The 12383-nt window shown below is 49.0% G+C and overlaps 1 protein-coding gene across 3 annotated transcripts in view; it reads left to right on the plus strand.

The window, feature by feature from the left end:
- The window catches only part of KCNT1 (potassium sodium-activated channel subfamily T member 1), a 159082-nt gene that overhangs the window by 119677 nt on the left and 27022 nt on the right, over positions 1-12383 (plus strand). For all 3 annotated transcript variants that reach the window (XM_067541596.1, XM_067541597.1, XM_067541598.1), the window contains 3 exons: positions 2566-2674; positions 7912-8061; positions 8381-8619. In XM_067541596.1, coding sequence (XP_067397697.1) covers positions 2566-2674; positions 7912-8061; positions 8381-8619 — 498 coding nt within the window. The remainder of the gene's footprint in view (positions 1-2565; positions 2675-7911; positions 8062-8380; positions 8620-12383) is intronic.

Consider the following 12383-nt stretch of genomic DNA (forward strand, 5'->3'; position numbering starts at 1 on the left):
CCGGGTGGCGCAATCTCCTCTAGTTTCTTGATCCTTCTAGATCATCCATCCTCTGTCTGTTGTAGCACAGGAATTACACTTAATAAAAAGAGTTCGGGAGGCAGGCCTGGCAGTTACAGGCCAGCGAGCCGAACTTCAGTCCTGGGCAATTATAGTAAAGGACAGAACTATCAGACACACAGATAAACACGATTTGTTGGGGAAGTCAACACGGCTGTTGTAAAGAAAAATCGTGCCTCACCATTTTATTAGAATTCTTCTGAAGGTGTCAACGAGTGATCCAGTCGATACCGTGTACTTGGATTTTCAGAGGGCCTTGGATAAGATCCCTCACCAAAAGCTCTTAAGGAAACTAAGTAGACATGAGATAAGAAGGAAAATTCTCTTGTGAATTAGTAACTGATTAAAAGATAGGAAACAAAGGATAGGAATAAATGGTCAGTTGTCATAATGGAGAGAGATGAACAGGGGGGGTTCACCCAAGGAACTGTACGGGGACCCGTGCTGTTCAAAATATTCATTAATGATCTGGAAAATGGGTTGAACAGTGAAGTGGCAAAGTTTGCAGATGATAAAAAAATTATTCATGGTAGTTAAGTCCAAAGCTGACAGAAGAGAGGATCTCAGAAAACCAGGTGACTGGGCAACAAAATGGCAGATGAGATTTAAGACTGGTAAGTGCAAAGTAATGCACATTGGAAAAAATAGTCCCAGGTACACAAATTAGCTGTTACCACACAAGGAGGAGATCTTGAAGTCTCTGAAGTTGACTGAAAACTTCAGCTTGTTATGCAGCAGTGGTCAAAAAGACTAACAGAAAGTTAGGGACTACTAGGAAAGGGATAGAAAATAAGATGGAACATATCAGAATGCTGCTATATAAATTCATGGTGCATCCACATCTTAAATACCATGTCCAGTTCTGGTCACCCCATCTCAAAAAGGATATAGTGGAACTGGAAGAAGTTTGGAAAAGGGCAACCAAAATGATCAAGGGTGTGGAACAGCTTCAATGCAAGAAGAGACTAAAAATATCAAACTGTTCAGCTTAGAAAAGAGACGATTAAGGGGGCATATGCTAGTGGTCTGTAAAATCATGAATGGTCTGGAAAAAGTGAATGGAGAAGTGTTATTTACCTATTCCTACAATACAAAAGCCAGATGAAATTAATAGGCATCAAGTTTAATAAAAAAAAGAGGAAATGTTTTTTCACACAAAAGCACAATTCATCTGTGGAACTCATTGCCATGGAATGGTGTGATGGTCAAAAGTATAACTGGGTTCAAACAAGAACTAGTGATGTTCATGGAGGACGGGTCCATCAATGGCTATTAGCCAAGATGCTCAAGGATACAGTCCTATGCTTGGGGTGTCCCTAAATCTCTCGACTGCCAGAAGCCAGAAGGAGAAGACAGGATGGATCCCTCCAACTGCCCTGTTCCGTACACTCCTCCTGAAGCTTGGGTACTGGCCGTTGCTGGAGACAGGATACCATGCTAGATGGACCATTGATCTGACCTAGAATGGCACTTTTTATGTTTGAGACAGCTAGTAATGCTAATGTGACTCACCGACTTAGGTCACTGGGAGAATAGTCCCTCTGGATCATTATGAGGTGGGCCAGAGGCCTATCCATCAACTCAAAATGCAAACAAACTTGTAAACCTTATCAAAAGTTTCTGAAAACCTTTTAAAAATGTAGAGTGTTTGTATTGTTAGGTACAGTCGTGTTTTAAGTGTTTTCATGGGGAGTCTCCCAAGTTAGGATTGAGGGTTCTATGGTTTTGAAAAGTACAGAGCAGTTTAGAATCTGTGATCAGGGCCATTACACTGAAGAGAGACAGCTTTTCTTATCTTCTGAGCATCTCTTTATCCCTATGATCTCCCACTTACGTAATTTGGACCATGGATTCTGCCTTCTATCTGCCCTCAAGCTACCATGTGGAACAGTGGCAGGATTCGGCCTAAATTCAAGTATGTTACCAGATTTGGGGGGGGGGGCGGAGGGTGTGGAGGCACTAATCAATTTTTTTCTTTTAAAGAGGACAATTGAGATTGAATACAGCTCATTAGGCTGTCAATGTGATACCTCGTCCTTCAGGGAATGAATTTGAGCCAGGCACTGGGGTTTGAAGTTCATCCCTCTCCCCTTACACTGCCTTAGGGGGTCTGGATTGGATTCTGTTTACTTGGCAGATTTCCATTCAGTGAATCTATTTTTCCTCCCTGCATTTACTCTCGTTTTCATTGCTCCCCCTGCGTCATCCAAGGTGGGTTTCTGATTAATTGAAAACATTTATCGTATGTACTGAAAACAAGATGCTTTTCCCAAAAGCCCCCTTCTGTGCTTAATCAATCTGCGCTGACTTCACAGGAACTGGAACATAAAACAATCTCCAGCATCCTCACACAGCGGTGCATACCCCCTCCCCAGCCTCCCACGTATAGCAACTGGCTAGCTAGAAAATCATCCAAAGACCATTACCAGTGGTAGGAGGCACGTACATCAGAAAAATGAACACGCTGCTCAGAGGGTAGTAATTGCACTGTCTTTTTCATTTCAGATCATGTGGTCTGTGAAGAAGAATGCAAATACGCCATGCTGGCTTTGAACTGCATCTGCCCAGCAACCTCCACGCTCATCACCCTGCTGGTTCACACGTCCAGGGGCCAGTGAGTAACGTGGTGTTACTCATGAACCGCCTTCTGATTACAGGAATGCTTTTGTGCATCCTTTACTCTGGGTTGTCTTCTGAAATTTTGCATTGGGTTAAAAACAGAGATTGGGTCTGAGATACACAGTTTAGATCCGGATCTATATTAACCTAAATCTGCCTTGAGAGAAAGGATGATCTTGTGTTAAAGGGATAGGACAGACACTTAGGAGCTCTGGGGATCTATTCTGGGCTCTGCCACAGCCCCCTCTCCCCCCCCCCCCCCCCCCCCCCGTGTGACCATGGGCCAGTCACTTAGCCTCTTTGTGCTTTAGTTCCTCATCTAACAAATGGGGACCGTAATCCATCCTTTCTCCCACCCTTTTCTGTTTAGATTGTAAATTCTTTGGGGCAGGAGCTGTTTCTTATACATGTTCAAACAGCCCCTACCATACAGCCTCTACCTGATCTAACCCGAATCCTCGCCATCACCCTCAGCCTAATCCTCGCCCTACCCTCGCCCTCACCCTAATCCTCGCCCTTACCCTCGCCCTTGCCTAAATCTACGCACTCACCCTAATCCTCGCCCACGCCCTCACCCAAATCCTCGCCCTCAGCCTCGCCCTCACCTTAATCCTTGCCCTCACCTTCGCCCACACCCTAATCCTCGACAGTGCCCTCAGCCAAACCCTAATCCTTGCCCTCAACCTCGCCCTCGCCTAAATCTACGCCCTCACCCTAATCCTCGCCCACGCCCTCACCCAAATCCTCGCCCTCAGCCTCACCCTCACCTTAATCCTTGCCCTCACCTTCGCCCTCACCCTTTGAATGTAAGAATACAGAGTTCCAAGTAATCATCTATTCATTGTCCCTAAACCCTAACCCTAACCCCTCGCCCTCACCCCTCGCCCTCACCCTAACTCTTGTCCTCACCCTCAACCTAACCTAAACCTCGCCCTAACCCTCGCCATCACCCTAGCCCTAGCCCTTGCCCTCACCCTAAATCCTCAAGCTCACCCTAAACCCAACCCTAACCCTCACCCAAAACCTAACCCTAAACCCTCACCCTATTCTATTGATTAAGAGTTCAAAAGGAGCATATGAACATTTTGATGGAACTTTGAATGTAAGAATACTTTTGTTTGTGGTGCTCTTTGAAGTTTAAGTAGTAAATACCTGTGAATGGTTGTAAATGGCCAATTATCTTCTGCTAATATAATTAGTTACCAATTGCTTAGGACATAGGAGATGATACTTCAGAGTTCCAAGTAACCATCTATTCATTGTCCCGAAACCCTAATCCTAGCCCTAACCCCTCGCCCTTACCCTCGCCCTCGCACTCACCCTAATCTTCGCCCTCGCCTTCGCCCTCACCTTAATCCTCGCCAACGCCTTCGCCCTCACTCTAATTTTTGCCCTCGGCTTCGCCCGCACCCTAATCTTCCCCCTCGGCTTCGCCCGCACTCTAATCTTCACCTTCGGCTTCGCCCTCACTCTAATCTTCGCCCTCAGCTTCGCCCTCACTTGAAATCTCGCCCTCGCCCTCACTTGAAATCTCGCCCTCGCCTTCACCCTCACTTGAAATCTCGCCCTCGCCTTCACCCTCACATTAAATTTTGCCCTCGGCTTCGCCCTCACTTGAAATTTCGCCCTCGGCTTCGCCCTCACTTGAAATCTCGCCCTCGGCTTCGCCCTCACCTTGAAATCTCGCCCTTGCCTTCGCCCACACTTGAAATCTCTTGCCTTCGCCCTCACTTGAAATCTCGCCCTCCGCTTCGCCCTCACTTGAAATCTCGCCCTCGGCTTCGCCCTCACTTGAAATCTCGCCCTCGGCTTCGCCCTCACCTTAAATCTCGCCCTCGCCTTCGCCCTCACTTGAAATCTCGCCCTCGGCTTCGCCCTCACCTTAAATCCCTCACTTGAAATCTCGCCCTCGGCTTCGCCCTCACTTGAAATCTCGCCCTCGCCTTCGCCCTCACTTGAAATCTCGCCCTTGCCTTCGCCCACACTTGAAATCTCGCCCTTGCCTTCGCCCTCACTTGAAATCTCGCCCTCGGCTTCGCCCTCACTTGAAATCTCGCCCTCGGCTTCGCCCTCACTTGAAATCTCGCCCTCGCCTTCGCCCTCACCTTAAATCTAAATGAAATCTCGCCCTCGCCTCGCCCTCACTTGAAATCTCGCCCTCGCCTTCGCCCTCACCTTAAATTTCGCCCTCCCTCGCCCTCGCCTTCGCCCTCACTTGAAATCTCGCCCTCGGCTTCGCCCTCACTTGAAATCTCGCCCTCGGCTTCGCCCTCACTTGAAATCTCGCCCTCTCGCCCTCACTTGAAATCTCGCCCTCGGCTTCGCCCACACTTGAAATCTCACCCTCGGCTTCGCCCACACTTGAAATCTCGCCCTCGCCTTCGCCCTCACTTGAAATCTCGCCCTTGCCTTCGCCCACACTTGAAATCTCGCCCTCGGCTTGAAATCTCGCCCTCCTTGAAATCTCGCCCTTGCCTTCGCCCACACTTGAAATCTCGCCCTTGCCTTCGCCCACACTTGAAATCTTGCCCTCGGCTTCGCCCTCACTTGAAATCTCGCCCTCGGCTTCGCCGTCACTTGAAATCTCGCCCTCGCCTTCGCCCTCACCCTAATCCTTGCCCTTGCCTTCGCCTGCAAACTAATTCTCGCCCTTGCCTTCGCCCTCAACCGAATCCTTGCCCCAACCCTCGCCCTCGCCCCAATCCTCACCCCTGCCCTAACCCTATCCCTCGCCCTCACCCTAATCCTAGCCCTTGCCCTCACCCTAAACCCTAACCCCAACCCTAACCCTTGCCGCTACCCTAACCCTATCCCTTGCCATCGCCCTATCCCTAACCATATCCCTCACCCTTAACCTCACCCTAACTCTTGTCCTTGCCCTCGACCTAACCCTAACCCTCGCCCTAACCCTAATCCTAGCCCTCGCTCTCACCCCAAACCCTCACGCTCACCCTAAACCCCAACCCTAACCCTCACCCTTACTCAAACCCTAACCCTAAACCCTCACCCTATTCTATTGATTAAGAGTTCAAAAGGAGCATATGAACATTTTGATGGAACTTTGAATGTAAGAATACTTTTGTTTGTGGTGCTCTTTGAAGTTTAAGTAGTAAATATCTGTGAATGGTTGTAAATGGCCAATTATCTTCTGCTAATATAACTAGTTACTGAAGTGCTTAGGACATAGGAGATGGTACTTCAGAGTTCCAAGTAATCATCTATTCATTGTCCCGAAACCCTAATCCTAGCCCTAACTCCTCGCCCTAACCCTCGCCCTCGCCCTCACCCCCGCCCCAACCCTTGCCCTAACCCTAACCCTCTCCCTCACCCTAATCCTTGCCCTCACCCTTGCCCTAACCCTAATCCTCGCCCTCGCCACCGCCCCAACCCTCACCCCCACCCCAACCCTCGCCCTAACCCTAACCCTCCCCCTAAACCTAATCCTCGCCCACGCCCTCGCCCTCGCCCTGACCCTGACCCTAGCCCTCGCCCTCACGCTAACCCTCGCCCTAAACCTAACCCTCGCCCTCACCTTAAACCTAACCCTCGCCCTTGCGACCCACAGGAGCCGATACTGGTAAGTGCCCGAGGCTGAGAATAGGAGGGTCTGAGATGCACCAGTGTCCAAAGAAATGATGAAATGAAATATACCCAGATAATTCTCCCACTGCAGAGGTAGGCGAAAAAACCCCAAAGTCCCTGCCCATCTGACCAGTCGGGAAATTCCTTCCCAGCCCCACCTATGGCGATCAGTCGACCCTGAGCATGGGAGCAAGAGCCAGCCAGGCAAGCCCCTGAAAGAGAAAATGTTTGGTGCCAGCTCAGAGCCTTGTGTCCCCCTCCCCATCTCCAGTCCAGTTTCCCACTTCCAGACGTAGCCATTCCTGATGCTTCAGAGGAAGGCAATAGAAAAGCCTCCCAGAATGCACTGGGTAGGAAATGACCCTGCTGGTGGTCAGCTGAAACATGAGCCTTAGGAACACAGTTCATAACCTGGAAGGGAGCCCCAGGGCGGTTGAGCCCTGCTCCCCACTGTTACAAGCAACCCTGCCATACAACTACAGTAATACATTTTACAACTGATTAAGCGGTTTGCCCCCCACAGCTCCTATTGGCCGGCTGTTCCAGAACCTCACCCCTCCGATGGTTAGAAACCTTCTTCTAATTTCCAGTCGGAATTTGGCCAGCTTATATTCTGATATTCTTGTGTCAACACTGTCCTTTAGCTTCGATAGTCTTCAGCCTCCCTGGTATTTATGCCCCTAATGTATTTGTATAGGGCAATCATGTCCTTCTTTTTTCCCATTAAATATGAAGGCACTTAAAATCAGAAATTAAAATGAGCCTGGAAACACTGAGTGTTTATTGAAACACACGGCAATCATCTTATGGCTGGTGGCCTAAAATGAAGCATCATCTTTAAGAGCTCCGGTCAGTCAATGTACGTAGTAAGAATAATATAGAACAATGCAGCCCAGGACATTGTTCTCTCCTCGTCCTCAGCTGATGTGAATTGTCCTTTGATGAGGATCTGGCTCAGAGTGTGTAGCTGCAGGGAAGCTGGAGTCCTTTCCTCTGTTAGGGTTGGAGGAGGGCCGAGCTCCAACGCTGAGCAATGGAGATTCGTTACAACCCCAGGAGGAGTTCTGCTACTTCTGCCGTCCTTTTTTCAACCCCATCTCTCAGTCCAGCGAGTGGGCACTACAGCCTGCTCGTGTATTTCTGTAATCAAAGGCACGTCTGCTCAGGCACTTGTGAGACAGGCTGACAGCAGAGCAAACCTTGGGTCGTCGTCAGTCATTCCAAGAGGCTGTCCTCAATAATCTGCATGACACATGGAGCGGGCTGGGGCAGGGAGCAGAGATCTTCAAATGCCCTTCATTTTAGTCCCTGGTGGCAAATACAGCACCACGTCTCACTGTGGAGGGCCTGTGGAGTAGGCATGGATTTCAAAGGAACAGGCTCTCATCAGTCCCCCCTGCAGTTTCCTTCCTGGCTGCCAGCTTCCCCACTGACCAAACCATCCTTGGAAGGGACCACTTGGACCGGCCCGTAATTCCCATAAGAATAGCTTTAAGATAAACAAGGCCCTCCCCACTTGCTAAGGGCTTGGGAGGCATGTTGGCCCCGATACCCCGGTGATGAGGGAAAACCCTAGTGAGAGGACACCATGGAGACGGAGCTGAGCACAGCAAGCCCCTAACAGGCAGGGTTCTGTTCCTCTCGTTACAGAGAAGGCCAGGAGTCCCCGGAGCAGTGGCAAAGGATGTATGGGCGCTGCTCAGGCAACGAAGTGTACCACATCCGCATGGGGGACAGCAAATTCTTCATGGAATACGAGGGGAAAAGCTTCACCTATGCTGCCTTCCACGCACACAAAAAGTGAGAGCCAACCCAGCGCGGTTCCTTGAAGCCCTGGCGTGGGGATCCCTGGGGGCTTTTGGTAATGGTCTCGCGTGCTGCAGTCACTTAACTCTCTTGGCAAATAGCAGGGCGGTGGGGACTGGAGTCATTCAATTACCTCCCTTATTGGCTTGGAAAGTTGCAAAGGGAGAGCAGAGTTTGCGTTTGCTTCCCTGTCCCATGTGCTGGGTCAGCGACACCGGTGTGACGTGTTCGCTGAGGGCCATTCAGGCAAACGAAAACGGAGTCTTTTCTCTCGTGCGTGGCCTTGAACGTCCACGTTGTACTTCTGCCTTAGGTACGGGGTCTGCTTGATCGGCATCAGGAGGGAAGAGAACAAGAGCATCCTCCTGAACCCTGGGCCACGGCACATCATGACAGCGTCTGACACCTGCTTCTACATCAACATCACCAAGGAGGAGAACTCGGCCTTCATATTCAAACAGGAAGAGAAGCAAAAGAAGAAAGGCTTTGCAGGGAGGGGGATCTATGATGGCCCCTCCAGGCTGCCTGTTCACAGCATAATTGCAAGTATGGGTGAGTCCTTCTAGCCCTGCCACAGAGCACAGCCTGTTTGAGTGAACGGATAATAATATCTTCCATGCACCTCACTCCATTCTTCATGGAGATTTTTTTTTAAAAAAAAAACTCCCGTTGAGTCCACTTTGGGCAATTCCTTTTGTGGTAGAAAACCAGGGCCTCTGCTCAGAGGAGTTTTGTGAGTGGTCGGTGTCTGGTAATAAGCCCATGGCCCCATGCTACTCCTGGAATGTGAAATGCCTTCACAGCAAAGCGCGCGTGCTCTGCAATCTTTTTTCTGCTGAACACAAATGACCCAGCTTGTCTGGGTTGGCTGAAACCAGAAACTTCCCCTAAGACCCAAACCCAAAATTGAGTTTGTACTGTTGTGAAAGCTGGAAACAGTCAGGCTACTTTCAGTGGTCCCAGGGAGCTCTGTCTGATGGTTAGAATACAGAATGGGGGGTCAGGATTGCTGGATTGTACTCTGCCACTGTGTGTTGTGTAACCTCAACCAAGTCACTTGACCTTTTTGACCTAGCTATGCTGTTTGCTGGCAAAGACAGTAATTCACCTCCAGTGCTGTTCTTCCACTGAGAGCAACAGAGGAGGCTGCAGGATGGACAGGGCTCAGTTGTGCTTGTGTTTTTGTATCACCCTGTTGTCTAATACTGTTCAGAGACCTATGTATACTATTGCCTCCACAGTTGCTATCATGGGTGGGAGCTGTACTGATGGAGAATTGTGGCTATGGAGTTTGCAAGCACAGATGCAGTTTCACCCTCTATATAATAGGATAACACCTCCTACTTCTTAGAGAGATTGGGGCTTAGTTAATATTTGCAAAAAGCTTTAAGTACTAGGAGTTCATGCTATTAAGCATTTCCTGGTTGTGCTAATTGTTAAGAACTGGTTTCTGGCTAGTCAAAGCAGCATGACAGATCCAGGATATTGTACTACTTCAAAATATCGTAGGAATGAATGCTGCCCTGAGCTGCATGTTCTACTCCCATTGATTTCACTGGGAGCTCTGAGCACAAAACGAACTTAGGAATGAGTTGATCCTATTGCAGATCCAGGCTGCAAGAAAACAGCAAGCTCTGTACAGTTCTGTTACAGTAATTAATGGGCGCTCTCCCTTTTCCTTCTGTCTTCCAAGTTAACAACGTCCCTTCACTGCAGAGATAGCTACGTTCCATGCTCTTCTGTTATGACACCTCCCTTCCCCCGCCCCCCTTGCTATCTATTGTTCAGTAGCCAAAGAGTCACAGGGGAAATTAACTTTCTGCTGTTTCCCCTGCTGCAAGGAATCCAACGCCACCCCTTTTGGTCTCTGGAGAAATGGAACGAATTTCTCTTTGGCAAATTTGTTTTAATCTGAGTTGAAGGATATCCCGTACTCTGCAGAGGTACTGATGAAAAATAAATAAGCCGGCAGCACTGGGCTCGTTGGCTTATTACAAAGAAAACAGAGGCAGAGAGGGAAAAAAAACCAGTTGAAAATATTGCTGCTGATGGAATCCCTTCAAACAAGAGATGTCTGTGTATTCTCCTCTTTGAAATAGCCCAAACCACAGGCTGTAGAGCGAAGGGGAGCCCTTTTCTCTCATCTTTTTGTACATGCTATTTCCTGGCCTTCGGCTTCGGTCCACAGACAAAGCAAATCCCGGAAGTGGCTTCTTGAGCATTCCTGTTGCTCAGTAATTTCCTACCTTTGGCAAAAGCAGGCAGCATAGGGTAGTGGGAAGGGAAAGATCTATTAGTGCCCCTGTGTCATCTCCCTGCTGGTGCAGGATCATCGTGTTCTTGCTGGGAAAAGCAGTTGGCGCCCTATGAACAGCTAAGTGAAATCATTCAGAAAAGCTTGCCTTGCCGTCCACTTTTACAGTAGGAGAATGTACAGAAAGCCCCCAGAGACAGAGCAGTCGAATGTATCTTTCCCGTTATTTCCCCTAGTGAACGACACTTTGTTTTGAAATTGCTCTGAGTGGTGAAACGCTATCAGAAGGTTATGAAGGTGGTTTACGTTTCCGCTCTCCCCTCTGGCTCACAGCTGTTTCATGGCCATGCTGAGTGCTGGCACAAGCCGCCAGGCTGTGATAGAGGTTTCAATGCCTGGTGCTCTCTGAGAGACAGAAATCTGGGAGGCATGCCCCGTGTTTAACCTTCATAGCAGTGGAGAGGGGGATGCAGGAGATACTTAGGGCATGTAATCTCCCTCTGCAGCAGCTCCCCTTTGCTTTACGAAGGTCTCTCTGTGGGTGCAGGATGAGAATTAGGAAGGGTGCATCCACGGCCCAGCTTCTCCAGGACACATCTACTGGGAGTGAATGCTGCCTCCCACAGACAGCCGGCCCATAGACCCATTCAATGGCAGCATGGCTCCCTACTGGAGCTTCGTTGTCCGGGGAGCAGGGGCCCAAGCACCAGCAAGGAGTAGTAGTCATTCCATGTGGGAGCTGTCCTTCGCTTCTGCCTCTGTCCCCTTTCCCGTGAGTCCCCAGGATCTGCTGGGGTGAAAGGCCACACCCCCTCCCTTACAGACCTCAAGTCTGTGGCAGCGATGGCATCCTAGAGCTGTCCTTTTCAAAACCCATAGTAACTTCTCTTGATGGTGAAGTGCCAGAACATGCCCATGAGAGATGGGGTTTGCTGCAGCAGAGGGTATTTTTGTGGAGGATATTAGTTTGCCTCAAATGTATTTCTACTCAGGCTGGGTCATTGCTCTCCATTGTGAATAGTAAATAGGATTTACAGCTTGACAAAAGGATTGCGCTATGATATTACATGAATCGGGCACAGAAATCTGAGCATCAGCATCTTGCAGAAGGGAATGCCTTCTCTCGTTTTGCATTGGCCGTTCGCAGTTTGGGAATGTACCCTGCCCTGTGTTGTGGCTAGCCCTGCACTTTGCCTGTGAGGTGCTCTCCTGCTTTGCCGTTATTGCAGAGGGTGACAGACAGCAGCTTTTCAGCAGTTCTCTGTCGTCCTCTGGATTTATGCTGTCCCTCTATATTTCACTGACTCATTCCAGGGCTTGTAGCAATGACGCTCCACTCATTTGCTGGGGAAAGCAGAGAGGCTCAGTCACTGATGGCTTTTTAACCTCATGGCATGAGCGGGCTCAGCTGTATTTGCTATTATTCATCCTCCGCCCTGGTCTTTATGCGCTGTAACCTTGCCAGCAAAATTCATCACCAAGTACTATATTGAATTATTCCCAGTGAAAAAGGTTTGGCTGGATTGAACTCTCCTAGAGGTAACAAAATGATGGCCAGAGAAAGTATTTTTGTTCTGTGTTTGTAAAACCCTGACCACAACAGGGTCCTGCTCCATGCCTGGGGCTCCCAGGTGACACATACAAATATAAATAAAAATAATAGAAAATAATTCAAACAGGAATTACTGTGGGGACGTTCGATGGCCTGTTCTAGAGAGGAGTGTGGACTAGATGATCACAGTGTGCATCTCTGGCCTCGGAACCTATGACTCTGTAAAATAGGAATAACTCCACTTCTCCCCCTCTAGATTCTTGGATGGAAAATGCTCCCTGCAAGTGCTAAGTGGTGCTAATGCCCCACACATCCATTAGCACTAAAGTTACTTGCTCTCGTAAATACCCCTGCCTTGAACAGAAGAATAGGCTCTGTTGTCTGCATTTTAAATCATGTATAACTTGATGAACGGCACAGGTTGCTCTGCAGTACATGGTGCATTTTCTCCAAAATACCATGAATAATTATTTCCAGCTTCTCTCTGGGAAGCCCAAAATGTGGGGTATG

Source organism: Emydura macquarii, unplaced genomic scaffold, assembly GCF_026122565.2.
Source record: "Emydura macquarii macquarii isolate MOO-44397 ecotype Brisbane River unplaced genomic scaffold, CSIRO-AGI_Emac_v2 contig_691, whole genome shotgun sequence".
Taxonomy (NCBI): Eukaryota; Metazoa; Chordata; order Testudines; family Chelidae; genus Emydura; species Emydura macquarii.